This window comes from Agelaius phoeniceus, chromosome 7, assembly GCF_051311805.1.
Source record: "Agelaius phoeniceus isolate bAgePho1 chromosome 7, bAgePho1.hap1, whole genome shotgun sequence".
Classification (NCBI taxonomy): Eukaryota; Metazoa; Chordata; class Aves; order Passeriformes; family Icteridae; genus Agelaius; species Agelaius phoeniceus.
The window spans coordinates 49495771-49511413 of NC_135271.1; the positions used below are offsets into that span (position 1 = coordinate 49495771).

The window sequence follows — 15643 nt, forward strand, 5'->3', positions numbered from 1 at the left end:
GGATGAGGGTAGAGACTTCATTTTAAAATTCTTAAAATTAAAAAAATTAAAAATTTAAATTCTAGAAGTAAGGATTTGGGGGAGATGTGGAACAGCAGAGTTCTGCCATTTCTTCTGTAATAAAAAATGGGATGAGGGTAGAGATTTAATTTTAAAATTCTTTTAAATTTAAAGAATTAAAAATTTAAATTCTAGAAGTAAGGATTTGGGGGAGATGCAGAACAGCAGAATTCTGCCATTTCTTCTGTAATAAAAAATGGGATGAGGGTAGAGATTTAATTTTAAAATTCTCTTAAATTAAAAAATTTTTAAATTCTAGAAGTAAGGATTTGGGGGAGATGTGGAACAGCAGAGTTCTGCCATTTCTTCTGTAATAAAGTAAAAAATGGGATGAGGGTAGAGACTGAATTTTAAAATTCTTGAAAATTTAATTTAAATTTAATTTAAAAAAATGAAAATGTAGATTCTAGAAGTGGGGAGCACTCAGCCCTGGGGCTTGGCTGTGGTGTGACATTTCGGGCTGTACAAACCCAGTAGGAAATCACCTGCAACGTTCCACGTTGTAGCTGGGAGTTTGCATTGAGGCCGCTGTGCTCTGTCCTCCCCCAGCTGGAGAAGCTGCTGGCAGAGATCCTGCAGTGCCTGCAGTGCCACTGCCCGGGCTCCTGCGACTCGGAGCTGCTGCGGCAGCTGAGCCCCGTGCTGTGCGCGGCCTTCCAGCACCGGAGCAAGCAGATCCGCCAGCAGAGCGCCCAGCTCTGGAACTGCACCTTCGCCAAGGCCTCCGCCCTCGCCTACCCCGAGGAGCTCAAGTGAGAAGCAGCTTTTATTAAATATTAAACCCCACATGTTTTGGGTGTGTCCTGCCTGGCTCTGTCCGGCCTCGCTGCTGGGCCAAAGGCGGCAGCTGTGGCGTTTTCACCCCAGAGATGCCTTTGGCCGGCTGGGTGCTGCAGCTGGGTGGTCAGAACAAGTCCAGGCAAAACAGGAACTCAGTTTACCTTTGGTAGAAAAGGTTCAGGCAACGGTGAAGAGAAAAGGAGCGGGTTCTGCCGTGGAGCTCAGATCCAGAGTTTATTGTAGCATGGTAGAGTTCTGAATGTGGCAACAGCTCCAGGCAGAGCTGGCAGAGACACGGCAGAGACCCCGACCCCATGGTCTCATGTCCTTTGTAAGCCCCAGCGACAGGCGAGGGGACCGACAGGTGAGGGCCAGCCAGGTGTGAGCAGGGAATGGGCCAGGGGATGTGGACACCAGGACAAACCAATGAGCCCAGGCCTGGGGGGCATCTGCCAATCACTCAACGCCTTGCTGGAAGGTGCCAGGCAGGAGGGCACAGGGGAGGGGGAAAGGTTGGCATCCTTGAGGGGGATGGCATAGGTGAGACAGGAAATGGCAACACACTGCAACAAGCTTTTTGTTCCTGACATCCCTCAGGCAGAGCTCACCCATTCTGCTTCCCTGGGCATGTTTGTGTGAGAGCTGCTGCTCTTTCTCTGCACCTTTCCCCCTCCCATCAATCCAAAATTGTGTTCTCTTGTTGGGCAGGTCTGTGTTAAGTCAAGCCAAAAAGAAAATCCCTCTGCTGCTGCCTGGTTTTGAAAGCATTGAGGTGTCTGAGGAGTGCAGCGGCCCCTTCTCTGACCTGGTAAATGTTTGGTTGGGGTTTCATGGGAATTGTTCAGCTGGGATTCACTGACCTGCAGTGATTTCATGCTTAGGATGATAAACTCTGCTGGGTTAGCACTGTCAGAAGACTCACCTGGTTTTTACTGCTTCCTGCATTGTAAATTTAGAGTCCTAGGAATTTCTTTGAAAGAATTAATTGTTTAAGTTGTCCTCTACACAGTTTAGAGGAAATTTGTGAGCGAGGGATGGTTTTATTCTAGAAATTACCACAGGGTGGGTTTGTGAGCCTGGAGCTCTTCCCACAGTGCATTCAGTGTGGTTTTGTCCGAGCAGATGGAGAATTCCCAGCTGGATGCAAAGATCAGTGGAATGGAGGTGAAGGTGGGACAGAAACGAGATTCAATCTTGGCACAGACAAGTGAAGCCAAAAGTGATGGCAAAGACAAGTCCAGCAACGGGCAAGCAACACCTGCCAAGGTAAAGTGATCCCAGAGAGGGGTCCTGCAGTCCAATCCAGGATCTTCAGGACCAAATCAGCACTCTGGGGATGCTGAAATGTTTTTCTTTCCAGCTTGGTCTGCCCAGCAGAGTCAGGGTTAATATTCCTGTCAGAATTCCCTGCTGGGCTTGGGGAGGGTGGCAGGAAAGAGCCCAAGTCCCCACTCTGTGGAGACTGTGACAGATTTGGGTTTTGGTGGGCTCTGGGGTGGGCAGATCTCTCACAGAGATAGGCCATGTCCTTCAGAAATTCCTGATTTCCAGCTCCTCTCCTGTTCCTAACCAAGCATTTGGGGTTTTTTATCTCTTTGCAGTTAAAACTAGAATTTCCATCTCCTAAGACAACAAGTGAGACGCTTCTGGAAGAGGAGAAATCTGTTGATTTTGTGTTTATTCCTCCAGAAACAAAACCAAGAATATTGACAGAACATCAGAAGGAAGTGCTTAGGTCCAAGAGGTCTGTCATTTATTGTTTTAAACTTATGTGAAATGTCATTCCTTGAGTGGCTGAGCCTGACTTAACTTCAGTTCCTATTTCTTACACCAACACAGGCCATTGAGTCTTGTTCCTCCATACAAGTTATGAAGTTTAAAGCTAAGGGAGTTCCTTGATTTGCTGTTTTAAAGCAACCAAATTATTCTTGCAATTGCATTTCCCCTTCTGGTTAAATACACTCTCTCTAGTCTGTTTGGAGTTTGGGAATTTGGAGTTCAGATTTTTACCTGGGGACTCAGAGTGTGAAATAAAAGATGTCATTTCTCACAAATCATGGAAATGAAAGGATTGGGTAAAACAATCTGAGGAAGGGATTTCTTGAGTCAGCAGCAGGTCAGGAATTAGGGTGTTCCCAAGGCTCATCTTGATGGCAGAAGAGTCTTTAGAATGATCTCTGTCAATGAGAGAGGATGATATTGGTGTTTTCTGTGCTTAGGCAGCAGGAGCAGTGTGAGCAGGACGTGAGGCAGGAACTCCTCTGGGTTGGGCTGAAGGTTTTGCAGAGTGGGATCCCAATCACAGCTTTTATTCCCCAAAAATAAAGATTTAATGCAGCTGAAAAGAATGGCCTTGAAATAAGGAGATAATAAATCCAAAGAGGAGTCTGACTCCTATTCCTGGTGTTGTTGCAGGGCTGACATTCCTGCCATGTACAACAACTTGGATGCTTCCCAGGACACCAGCACGTTTTCCCAGTACAGCCAGAGCCAGGAGGATTCTTTGTGAGTAGTTGTGGTTGTTGAAGGGTTCTCCTTTGGCAGGTTTAAGGGTGAGCCCAGTTGTGGTTATTTAAGAGTTCTCCTTTGGCAGCAACACTGATTTCAGTCGTTCTCTTCTAGGGAAATGCCACCTGCAGTAGAAAATGCCAAAGAAGACCCTGCAAACCAACCTCAGGTAATTTCCCGTTGTCTGATAGTGACTAAAAGCAGTTTCTACCAAATGTGAAAGGTTTTGTGGTTTGTTTTCCATTCTCAACACCAAGTGAGAGAAATTTTAACACCATTGCAGTGCTGTGTTCTGCCTTATATCAATTATTCCTTTAGGATTATTTAGAATATCATTTAGGCCAAATCACTGTGTGTTTGATGTTGGAATGGGAGAATTTATGTGAGCAGTTTGTGATCACCCACGTGCCCATGCTGCCACAGTATTTTACTGGGGTAAAGACTGTAATTCCTGAATTCCTTTTGGGGAGAACTTGCCTGAACAGCTGCTGTGCTAGCAGTCAGTCAGACCAGGTGAAATACAGCAAAACTTGAGCATTTTTGGAGTTCTTCATTTTGGGATTAAATGGTTTTAAAAAGTGTCTTTCATAGCTATCAAAGCACAGATAATAAATCATTTGGTGGTTGGAAAAACCTTGTGGGTGTGCTGTTTTCTATTGCACCAGGACTGCAGTTGACTATTGTATAATATTATTGTATAATATTATTGTATAATATTATTGAGTAATATTATTGTATAATATTATTGTATAATATTCATAGGACAGGTACAACTGTGTCCATTTGATTCCTGGGCCAAACCTTTTGCTGTTGATGTTTTTGGGACAGGAGGAGAAGGTGGGCAGTGAAGGATGTCGCTCAGAGGAGAGCCCAGCCTGCACCAGCGCGGAGGAGACCAAAAACGAGAGCGCTGAGATGATCCCAGAGGAAACCTCCATTGGAGAGGCCTTGGAGACGAGTTCTGTGGAAGCAGCTCCCCAGGAGGCCTCAGCAGGGAAGGAGGACACCTCAGATGTCCCCAGCAGCTCAGCAGGGAAGGAGGACACCGCAGATGTCACCAGCAGCTCGGCCTCCAGTGACATCGTCTCTGGCACGCCCCAGCCCGTGAGCCGGCGCCAGTCCTTCATCACCCTGGAGAAATTCGGGGCTGCAGAGAGCCGGCCCTTCAGCCCAGCCCCTCTGAGCTCCGTGTCAGAGCTGGCTGGGACTCCTGCTGAGGCAGCACAGGAGAGCAGCAGTGACAGCAGGGCTGGAGCTAGAGCAGAGAAACCTGGAGAGGAGGACAAAAACCCTCCGAAAGCCGAGGCGGCCGCGCGCAGGGTGACGCGCCGGCAGAGCAGGATGGAGCTGCAGGGCAGCAAACCCAAGGTGCAGGGCAGGCCAGAGGAGCCCCTGGCCCCTGAGAGCCTGGAGAGCGGTGCTGAGCTGGGCTCTGCAGTGCAGGACGTGGAGCACATCCTGCTCAGCCACTCCCAGGCTCTGCTCTCCACGGAGGCCGACATCCAGAGAGCCGAGGATGCCATCGCAGAAATGGAGAAGGCCCAGGGGCTGGACACGGACTCCAAAGAAAACACCCCCCCAGAGAGCAGCAGCTGCCCTGAGCAGGCCCCAGGGGAGGACAGCCAGGTGCCACAGGTGTCCCCTCAGCAGAAGCAGCTGAGACGTTCCTCCAGGAGACGCTCGGAGCCTGCGGAGAGCTCCTCGGGCAGCCAGGAGAGGGAGGATGGGCTCCCCAAGAGAGACAGGAGGAAAGAGGAGGAGAAAGCTGGGCAGAAGAAGCTGTCCCAGGGGAAATCTGATGGGTCCCAAAAGCAGAAAGGAATTCCTGGGAAAGCCACAGAGAACACAAAAGAGAGCAGCCAGCCTGAGAGAGTGGCAGAGGAGTGGAGCTCCAAGGACTCTCCTGCTCTCAGGGGCCTGGAGGAGGAGGGCAGCAGAGGGGGCAGGAGGGCAGAGGATGCCCCCAGGGCAGAGGGGGAAGGTCAGGGCAGCCTGAGCACAGCGGGGCAGAAGGTGGAGCGCCCACGGTACCACACCAGGAGATCTTCCCAGGGGTTACTGTCCAGCATAGAAAACTCTGAGGCTGACAGCTCTGAGGGCAGGGAGGAGAGCACCAAGAAGAAAAAACCCGTGAAAGTGAGGAGCAGGAGCAATTCTCTTGAAGGGAAATTGAAAGAGGGACAGGCAGGGAGCCAGAGCCCTGAGGGCTCTGCCCAGGGAAGTGAAACTAAGAGTGCACAGGAGGCCAGTAAAGCTGAGCCTGAGGTTGGCACAGGTGCTGCAGTGCCAGCTGAGCCAGGTGGCCTGGAAAAGCAGGAAATTGCTGCAGCTGCTGGGGAAGCTGTGGGCTCTGGCAGCTCTGAGCACCCAGGCGCTCTGCAGGACACCAGCGTGGAGCCAGGCAAGGGTGATGCACCCATGGAGTCACTGTGCAGCAGCCCCTGCGTGTCTGAGCAGGATGGCAGAGCAGCAGAGGAGAGGCACAGCAGCACAGGGGACTCCTCTGTGCAAAGCCCCGAGTGCCACAACAAGAGAAGCAAAAGGGTGAAAAAAATCAAGAGCTGTGATTGCTGCTTCAAAAAGCCAAAGCAGCAGGTGACTGAATCGAAGCTCACTGAGTCAAAAAAGGAGAAAGGCCCTGAGCTGGAGGAGCCTGAGAGGAGCCCAGCACAGAGCCCAGCTCAGAGCCCAGCTCAGAATGTTTCTGCTCCCTCAGATCTGGAGGAGAGCTTGGCCCTGGCTCCCTGTGGAATGAGCACCCCATTGCATCCTCCCGAGGAACCCAGCACCTTCAGCTTGGACAGGCAGGAAATGGATGTGGAAAACCTGCAGGGAAGCAGTGTGGGGGTGGAGGAGGAGAATCCAGAGGATCCAGAGGGTTCAGCACCTGAAACCACTGAATCCATGGAGGAAATAGAGGAACCTGCTGAGCAGAAGGAGCCCACAGAACAGGTTCTGCCTGAGAGTGTTCCTGAAGAGCCCAGGGAGAGCGGCCTGGACTCAGGGGACCAGGGGGAAGAACCAGCAGCTGCAGAAGAGGAGGAAATAAAGGAGAATGGACAGCTGGAGGAGGAGCCTGAGGAGCTGGATGTTGACAGCAAACCTGAGGAAAAGGAGATGAAGGAGCTGGAAGGAAATCAGGAGGATAAAGGAGAAGCTGAGAACTCTGCTGGGGAAACTTGTGTTATTCCAGACCAAGAGATGAAGGAGGAATTGTTGGAAACTGAAATCAAAGTGCCTGAAAACGTGGCCTTGGCAGATCAGAGTGTGGATTCCCCCCTGAAGGTGGAAGGGGAGCCCCCAGTGCAGGTGGCTGAAAGCCCCACCAGCCTCCAGGCCCGCTGCACCTGGTCCCCCTCAGCCTCCCCATCCACCAGCATCCTCAAGAGAGGGGTCAAGAGGAGCCAGGAGGATGATTCCCTGTCACCTGCCAACAAGGTACTCCATGGGGATTGTGCTGCTCGCTGCAAAACTGGCACGGGGAGCTGAAATCATTCCAAATCTGTTGAGTTACTGGGGACAGGTGTGAATAATCTTACAGGAATGCTGAGGTTTGGGTTTGCAATGTGCCAGATTTGCATTGTGAGGGTTTTATTTTGAAGCAGAGCACCCTGGGTCACTGCACAGGCAGGAGCAGCACGCTCAGGGTTGTACACAGAGATTCCTGAGGGAATTCTCACAGTCTGTCCTTGGCTCAGACATTCCCTGGGTCCTTCAAGAACTTCACTGATTCCAAACTGATTTTTTTTTTTTGGTCTCCTCAGAGTGGCTTCCCCAAGCTGTGCTGGGTTGAGTTCCCTCTCTAACACCTCCTTCTCTCCTCCCCAGATCCGCCGAGTGTCTTTTGCAAACCCCATTTTCCAGGAGGGCCTGGCAGACGACATCGACAGGAGGAGTCCTGTCATCAGATCCCATTCCTCACCCTCCTCCAGGAGTCTTAAAATCCTCTCTAACATGCAGGTCAGGGTAAAGCCTGGAACAATGTTCTGTTGTATTTGTGTATTTATCATAAACAGCGTGGCTTTGGTGCATGTTTGCAGTCGCTTACACACAGTTGTAAGGGCTGAGGAGCAGAAGTGTAAGAAACAAAACTGCTTTAGCCTGACTCATTCTGTTACTGTGAACTCCAGTGAACTCTGAGGTTTCAGGGGCTAAAATCTCACTATGAACTGAATTCCTGCTGTTAACTGAATTCCTACCATTGACTCAATTCCTACCACCCTGAGATGTTTTTTTCCTCTTTTTCTATCCAGCACATTACCACTCCAACCAAAGGATTTCTGTCCCCAGGATCTCGTACCCTTAAATTTAAGAGCTCAAAGAAGTGTTTAGTAAGAAGTGCTTTGGTTCATGTTTCTCTTCTATTTTTTTTCCCTGTATTCAGTGGGTGACAGTTAATTTAACACTTTGCCTGTGTTACCCCAGATCACAGAGATGGCCAAGGAGTCCCTGCCGTGCCTCTCGGAGTTTGTGTACCCTGCCTTGGCTGGCTGCAAGGCCCCTGTGGATGTCATTTTACCTCAGATCACATCCAACATCTGGTCAGTGGCTCCTTGCTTTTGGAGGTGACATTTCAGTAGAAACTGAGCCCTTACTGAGTCTACCAAACCACAATTTTAGCCAGAATTCTTTAAAGGGATTGGGGTTGGTTGGGTGTGGAAGAAGAGACTTGTGAATATTTTGGCATTCTTCAAGTACTTATTTGATGACTGGAAAGCTCCCCAGGGCTGGGGAGTTGGTGCAGGGCCAGGAGCTGGATTGATGAGCCTGTGGGTCCCCTCCAGCTGGGGATATTCCCTGCCTGTGTGCCAATAACCCCATTTTGCCTCCCCTGCTGCAGCGCCAGGGGCCTGGGGCAGCTCATCCGAGCCAAGAACATCAAGACCGTGGGAGACCTGAGCACTCTGACAGCTCTGGAGATCAAAACTCTCCCCATCCGCTCCCCCAAGGTCTCCAATGTCAAAAGAGCTCTGAAGGGATACCACGAGCAACAGGTAAAGTGGAATTCCAGCAGTGATCTCATTACTGCAGCAGGAATGGTGTCCTTTTTCCTTCATTAAAAACAGCACTTTAAACCTAATCCCTGCCTGCCTCAGTACTGTTGAGTTTAAGATACAGATGACTTGGTTAAACTGTTACTATTAACAGGAGAAGTGATTGGAGTTATTATGGGGCTAAAATATATCTTAACCCTGTAATTTATTTATATTTTTTTTTCAATCTGAAAATGTTTTCTCTCCCCAAAAAACGCCCAGGTGAAATCTCGAGTGTTGGAGGAAAGCACAGTGCCTGAAGATGCTGAGAAGCCTGGAAATGATGTGGAGGAGAAATCTCTGAGTGGAGAAGAGGAAAAACTTGCAGCAGGTACCTGCTGGTGGCTTTTTGCTTTGGGTTTGGAGGGTTCTGCTGTGCTGTCTTCATCCTCTCCCGCTGGGGACACCTCATCCTTTAGTTTTTATTTTGGGTTGAGTTTTCTCCTAACCCCGAGGAAGGGCAGGGTGTGCAGTGCCTCTCTGGGAATGTTTCCCACGGAATAAATGCATTGCAGGCTGCTCAGAGATGGGGTTTTGTACAGAAGCAGCTGGAATTCTGCTCAGATTTCCCTGCACTTGTCTCCTTTCCCTCCCTGCAGATCTGGTGGATGCAGGCAGCAGCAGCAGCAGCAGCAGTGGTGAGCAGCCCCCCGTGGATCTGCTGGGGCAGGTGCAGGCCCTGGCAGCCCAGCTGAGCTCCCAGGATCTCCGTGCCTACTCTGGCAGGCAGCTCCTGGAGATGCAGGAGAAGCTGCTGGCCATGGCCTCGAGCATCACCAGGAGCCTGCAGGCCCAGGGCCCCGAGTAGCTGCCCCTGCTCAGGGAGGAGGAGCCGCTCCAGCACTGCCCCAGGGGCCTTCCTTGCTGCTCCCTCACTGCTTCAGGCTGCTTCTTGGCTACAGGATATGTTCTTAACATCTTCATGGATTTATCATCTCTTTTTTTTTTTTTTCTTCTTTTTTCGTTTTTTTTTTTTTTCCTTTTTTTTTCCTTTTTATTATTTTTTCCTTTTTTTTTCCGTTTTTTCCTTTTGTTTTTTCCTTTTTTTCCTTTTTTTTCCTTTTTTCCTTTTTTTCCTTTTTTTCCTTTTTTTTTCCTTTTTTTTCCTTTTTTTCCTCTTTTTTCTTTTTTTTTTCCTTCTTTTTCCTTTTTTTCCTTTTTTTTCCTTTTTTTTCCTTTTTTTTCCTTTTTTTTCCTTTTTTTTCCTTTTTTTTCCTTTTTTTCCTTTTTTTCCTTTTTTTTCCTTTTTTTTTTCCTTTTTTTTCCTTTTTTTCCTTTTTTTTCCTCTTTTTTCCTTTTTCCTTTCTTTTCCTTTTTTTTTCCTTTTTTTTCCTTTTTTTTTCCTTTTTTTTTCCTTTTTTTCCCTTTCTTTCCCTTTTTTTTCCTTTTTTCCTTTTTTTCCTTTTTTTCCTTTTTTTCCTTTTTTTCTTTTTTTTCCTTTTTTTTTCCTTTTTTTTTCCTTTTTTTTTCCTTTTTTTTTCCTTTTTTTTTCCTTTTTTTTTCCTTTTTTTTTCCTTTTTTTTTCCTTTTCCTTTTTTTTTCCTTTTTTTTCCCTTTTTTTTCCCTTTTTTTTCCTTTTTTCCTCCCCTTTTTTTTTCCATTTTACCTTTTTCCTTTTGCCGTTTTTTTTTTGTTTTGCCCTTTTTTTTGCCTTTTATTTCTTTGCCTTTATTCCCTGCTGGTTCCTCCCCCTCCCAGAGCTGTGGGGCTGTTTCCTCCCTGGCAGAGCTGTTCCTGTGGGATTGCTATGCATCTTTCTTTCGGGCCGTGAAAGAAAAACCTGACAAAGCTGTGCAATAGCAGAGACTGTGAAAAACCAAACCAACAGAGTAATTAAATTATTTTTTTCCAAACCCAAAGTGTTCTTACTGCTGCAGACTCTTGCTGAGAGGGGGCTGAGAGCTGCAGCTGCCCCTCCTGCCCCAGCTGCCTCCTCTGGAGCTCTGGCAGCGCCTGTGAGGTGAGCTGGGCTCAATTCCCTCCAGCAGGAGCCTGGGATTTGTACTGGATCTATTTTTCCATGTATTTTTGTACGACTCAAGCTCAGAGGAAATGTGCTTGCACGGGAGAGAGACTCTGCAGAGCCTCCCAGGCTGTGCCCTGGCCCTTGCTGGCAGCAGCTCTCCTGGTGGGAAGACTTTTCCGTGAGGAAATGATGGATTGGACAAGAGCTCTTTGTATATTGTGTACAGACTCACAGCAGATGTTGGGTAATAATTTATGGAGTTTTAATTGCATGGACTGCATTGCTGCTGCTTGGAGACCTTCAGCCAGAACTCCCAGGTTTTCCCTCTGGGATTCTGATCTGTATATATTGTACTGTAGCTATCCAGATGGGTGTTTATTGAAAGGAACTGCTGCAGGTGGTTTTCCAACTTTTACATGGGCAAATAAAAGAGCTGATAGTTCCCAGACTTGGTTGTGGCCTCGTGCTTTGGTGGCTTTTGGGCTTTTTCTCTCTCCAGCTTCCCCTCAGGTTTGGATTCCCGAGGCTGGGAGGGACCTTGGAATGTCCCCGGTGCAGGTCCTCGAGGACAGGGTGGGATCTGGGCTGCCAAACTCTGTGTTTTTTGCCCTGTTTGTGTCTCATGGAGAAAAGGGACACAAGAAGCTCTGTGGCTTTTCTTGCTTGGTTTGGTTCCAGATCTGCCTCCTTAGGAGAGTTCAGCTCTCCAGGTAAGGATGTTCCTCACCCATGGGAAGGGTTTTGATCCCAACTCCCAGTGCTGGACCTGCCTTGGGAAGGTTGGGACATTTCCCTTGCAGGCTGCCCCTGCTGGGAATTCCCTCTGGACTCTGAATTCCTCAGGGGTGGTGCTGCAACCCCTGCTGTTAACTTGGATTTAATCTATGGGAGATAGAAAATCCAGGGGTTTTTATTCCCTTTTTTCCTGTGGAGTGGCTGCTGCCAAGTGCTGCGGTAGATGAAGCAAAAATTGATGTTCATGTGTGGAATGACCCCAGCTCTGGGTCCTTTCCTTCCTCAGCAGTTTGTGGGGTGAATTCCCTTTTCCAGCACCACAGCACCCATCCATCCATACTGCAGAAACCTCAGCTTTATTCATCACTAATTTACAAGAAATCACAACTTTTGCCCCCAGAACAGTTGCAGGAGAACACATTCATGAGAGCTCAGCAAGCAGGAGAGGGGTGCCTGCTTTTTCCCTCCCCAAATAAATCGGGTTGAAATCCAAAGCTTAAATGGAAAACCAAGTGAAGAGATTGAAACATTTTAGAACAGCCCAGTAAAATTCTCTTTGTGGCAGAATGAATCATATAATGTGTGTGTTGGAATTGTGGAGCTGTTGTGTAGTGTCTTAGTGTGCGACGAAACGTTTGAAATCCCAGACAACAGCTGGGCCTGTTTGGCACTGGGAGAAGGGCAGGATGTGCTTAGAGGCACTTTAGGAAACCTTGTGTGAAATACTCCAGGTGTGTTTTGCTCTGCAGTTGTTTCTGGTGTGGCTGAGAGGGGCAGGAGGGCTCACACGGCCTCCACGTAGTTGGCGGGCAGCATGCCGGTCTTGCCGGTTCTCTGCACGGTGCCATACATCCAGCCCTCGTCGATGGCCTGCACGTTGACAATGGTGTCCCCGTCCTTGAAGGACACCTCGTCTGCGTCCGCCGCCGTGTAGTCGTACATGGCCCGGAACGTCTTCTGCAGGGACAGCAGGGACAGGGTCAGAGCCTTACAGGGACACAAGGGACACGGCCACACCCTGACAGAGATCAGAACTTCTGCAGGGACAGGGTCAGAGCCTTACAGGGGACACAAGGGACATGGCCACACCCTGACAGAGATCAGAACTTCTACAGGGACATGGTCAGAGCCTTACAGGGGACACAAGGGACACGGCCACACCCTGACAGAGATCAGAACTTCTGGAGGGACAGGAGGGACAGGGTCAGAGCCTTACAGGGGACACGAGGGACACGGCAACACCCTGACAGAGATCAGAACTTCTGCAGGGACAGGAGGGACATGGCCAGAGCCTGACATGGCTCAGAACCTCTTCTGAAGGGACACAAGGGACATGGTCACACCCTGACATGGCCTGGAATGTCTTCTGCAGGGACACAGGAGACACAAAGGGACATGGTGACACCCCGACATGGGACAGAAGGGATGTGGTCACACCCTGACATGGCCTGGGACATCTTCTGCAGGGACACAGGACAGAAGGGACATGGTCACACTCTCACTTGGCCCAGAAAGGACACAAGGGACAGAAGGGACACGGTCACACCTTGACATGGGACAAAAGGGGCACAGGCAAGCCCTGACATATCCTGGAATGTTTTCTGCAGGGACGGAAGGGACATGGTCAGAGCTTTACAGGGGACACGATGTCTTCAGGGACACAAAGGGATGTGCTCAAACCCTGAAATGGCCTGGGATGTCTTCTGCAGGGACAGAAGGGACATGGTCAAACCCCAGGGGCTGGGATTGGTGTCATGGCAGGGTCTGGCTGCTCCTTCAAACCTGGCTGTGGATTCTCCTCCCTCCCTGAGCCCCTTGGGTGCCTGAGTGCCACAGCCCCGGGGGCTGCTGGTGGCACTGAGCCTGAGCAGTGTCCCCACAGTGGCCTTGGGCACCACCAGCTCCAAGTGTCACTTTCAAGCTGTTGCCTCCCAGCAGTTTTTGGGTACGATGCCATTCCCACTGTCCTTGACTCCAGAGGCAGTCCCTGAAGGAGCACTTCCTCCCACCCCTCACTTTTCAAGGGCTGAGGAGGAAGAAGAGCCAGGTTTCCAAATGCCCATTCCAGGTTTCCAAATGCCCATTCCAAATTTCCAAATGCCCATTCCAAATTTCCAGGTGCTCATTCCAACTTTCCAGGCCCAGGGGAGGCTCTGTCCCCCTCAAGTCCCTGTCACACCTGGTTTCATACAGACGCTCAGCCCCATAGACTGGAATGCCACCAACTCAGTCTTGGATTAACACTATTAATAGTGTTAATTAATTATTAATCAGTGGCTGTGACCCCTCCAGGTGCCCCAGGGTTACTCACCCCAGCAGTGGAGGGGTGGGAAGGCACTGAGGACACCGTGGTTTGCTGGGTGGCCACTGAGGATGAGCGTTGCTGTGGCAGCTCAATGGTCTTGACCTGCTTGTAGCCCACTGCAGAGAGAGGGTGGGGTTATTATGGGATGGACAAAGATCATTGCGTGGGGCTTTTGTTATGGGATTGTGATGGAGGTAGGTGGGATAGAGATCACTGTGTGGGGTTTATGGGATTGTGATGGAACTGGTTGGGATAAAGATCATTGTGTGAGGGTTATTTGTTATGGGATTGTGATGGCGCTGATCTGGAGAAGGATCATTGTGTAGGGTTATTATGGGATTGTGATGAGATAGAAATCATTGCGTGGGATTATTATGGGATTGTGATGGAGCAGGCCTGGATAGAGATCATTGTGTGGGGATTATTATGGGATTGTGGTGGAGCTGGCTGGGATAAAGATCAGGGATGTGTCACGGGGGTGGGTTAAGGTCAGTTTAAAACACATTTACGGCTGTTTCTTGTGTGCGACTCAGCATTTTGGAGCCGTGTTTTTCCCTGGCTGCCACGAGCAGTGGGGAGCCCGTGTGTCCCCCCGGGCTGGCTGTACCTGTGGCCGTGGTGGTGAAGAAGCCCCCGTTGCTGTAGTAGGACAGGCGCTGGTCGGTGCCCTCCGAGGGCTCGGATTTCTCGTCGGCCGCGCCGCTGATGCTCAGGGCGCTGGCGGAGCGCGAGTGCTCACGGCTGCGGCGCTGCGCCTGGACTGGGGGCACGGCGGGGACTGTCACCCTGGGGCTCACAGCCACCACCTTGGGGCTCACAGCCACCACCCTGGGGCTCAGAGCCACCAAACCCAGGGCTCACAGCCACCACCCTGGGGCTCACAGCCACCACCCTGGGGCTCCTGGAGCCACCACCCTGGGGATCCTGGAGTCACCACCCCTGGGGCTCACAGCCACCAAACCCAGGGCTCAGAGTCACCACACCTGGGACTCTCAAAGCCACCACCCTGGGGCTCCTGGAGCCACCAAACCCAAGGCTCAGAGTCACCACCCCTGGAGCACTTGGAGCCACCACCCTGGGGCTCCTGGAGCCACCACCCTGGGGCTCCTGGAGCCACCACCCCTGGGGCTCTCAGAGCCACCACCCCTGGGGCTCAGAGCCACCAAACCCAAGGCTCAGAGTCACCACCCTGGGGCTCTCAGAGCCACCAAACCCAGGGCTCAGAGTCACCACCCCTGGGGCACTTGGAGTCACCAGTCCCAGGGCTCTCAGAGTTACCAACCCTAGAGCTGAGTCCTCATAGAACCCAGCCCTGCTAAGCTCAACTTTTCCACAATCCCAGCGTACCATAGTGGGATTTCCCAGTGCTTTTTTTAAGCAGTCCATGCTGAAGTCCTGCTCTTCAATATTTACTGTATTTTATCCTTTCTCCAGCCTCTTTTCCCTTAGTTCCCGTAACTTACAAAATTTTTATTCTAATTATCCTGTGATTTTCTTCCTGACACAGCACAGGGCTATCCCCACGATTTTCTACCATCCAGGTATTTTTCCTCTCAGACAGGAAGTAAAAAAAAAGGTCACTGAGAACAGCCTGCTCAGTAATTCCAAAAGGAAGCACAGGTTATACCATGGCACCTGTGGATCATATAAACGATCCTCCTCCTTCCTCTGCTGGATCCTTTTACAAAAGGAAAATTAATAATGTATTTTTTGGCCATTAGTTACACTGGTGAGGAGCAGCTACAGCCAATTTCTCCTCTGCCCCCTGTGTCCTTGGGGTCTCAGCTCTGTTTGGCGCCCAGACCCCACCCTTGCAGGAGTTCAATCCCATTTTGCCCCTGCAGCCCCTGGGACACACCTGAGATCATGTGCAGGCTCCGGGACTGGATGTTGTCCTCGGCGGGGTCGTAGTCGAAGACGGAGCCAGGGTTGGTTCTCCACACCCGGAGCCCTGCAGGAAAAGGGACATTTCCTGAGGAGAGGCTGAGCAGCACAGGACAGCAGGACAGGAGGTGAATCCTCACACTGGGAGTGGCCAAGGCCGGGCTGGATGGGCTGGATGGGGCTTGGGGCACCCTGGGATAGTGGAAGGAGTCCTGCTCATGGCAGGGTGGGACTGGCTGGGCTTTAATGTCCCTGCACCCCAAACCAGGCTGGAATTCTTTGAAAAATTACCCTTCTTTTATAATTTAGTGCTTCTCAATTCTATAGCATAAATTTGGCTTTTTCACAATCAATCTACAGCAAAGTATTTCT

The 15643-nt window shown here is 50.2% G+C and overlaps 2 protein-coding genes across 2 annotated transcripts in view; one reads left to right on the top strand and one right to left on the bottom strand.

The window, feature by feature from the left end:
- RIF1 (replication timing regulatory factor 1) overlaps positions 1 to 9295 on the top strand; it is a 41895-nt gene extending 32600 nt beyond the window's left edge. The window contains exons 23-35 of the mRNA XM_054636575.2: positions 610 to 812; positions 1549 to 1648; positions 1963 to 2106; positions 2442 to 2584; positions 3256 to 3345; positions 3463 to 3517; positions 4177 to 6786; positions 7177 to 7308; positions 7602 to 7679; positions 7774 to 7889; positions 8189 to 8342; positions 8604 to 8712; positions 8981 to 9295. Of these exons, the coding sequence (XP_054492550.2) occupies positions 610 to 812; positions 1549 to 1648; positions 1963 to 2106; positions 2442 to 2584; positions 3256 to 3345; positions 3463 to 3517; positions 4177 to 6786; positions 7177 to 7308; positions 7602 to 7679; positions 7774 to 7889; positions 8189 to 8342; positions 8604 to 8712; positions 8981 to 9189 (4143 nt within the window). The 3' untranslated portion in view covers positions 9190 to 9295. The remainder of the gene's footprint in view (positions 1 to 609; positions 813 to 1548; positions 1649 to 1962; positions 2107 to 2441; positions 2585 to 3255; positions 3346 to 3462; positions 3518 to 4176; positions 6787 to 7176; positions 7309 to 7601; positions 7680 to 7773; positions 7890 to 8188; positions 8343 to 8603; positions 8713 to 8980) is intronic.
- A 2146-nt stretch (positions 9296 to 11441) lies between these two features.
- NEB (nebulin) overlaps positions 11442 to 15643 on the bottom strand; it is a 99914-nt gene continuing 95712 nt past the window's right edge. The window contains exons 145-148 of the mRNA XM_077181866.1: positions 15246 to 15338; positions 13995 to 14147; positions 13394 to 13503; positions 11442 to 12039 (exon numbers count right to left, since the gene is read on the bottom strand). Coding sequence (XP_077037981.1) covers positions 11866 to 12039; positions 13394 to 13503; positions 13995 to 14147; positions 15246 to 15338 — 530 coding nt within the window. The 3' untranslated portion in view covers positions 11442 to 11865. The remainder of the gene's footprint in view (positions 12040 to 13393; positions 13504 to 13994; positions 14148 to 15245; positions 15339 to 15643) is intronic.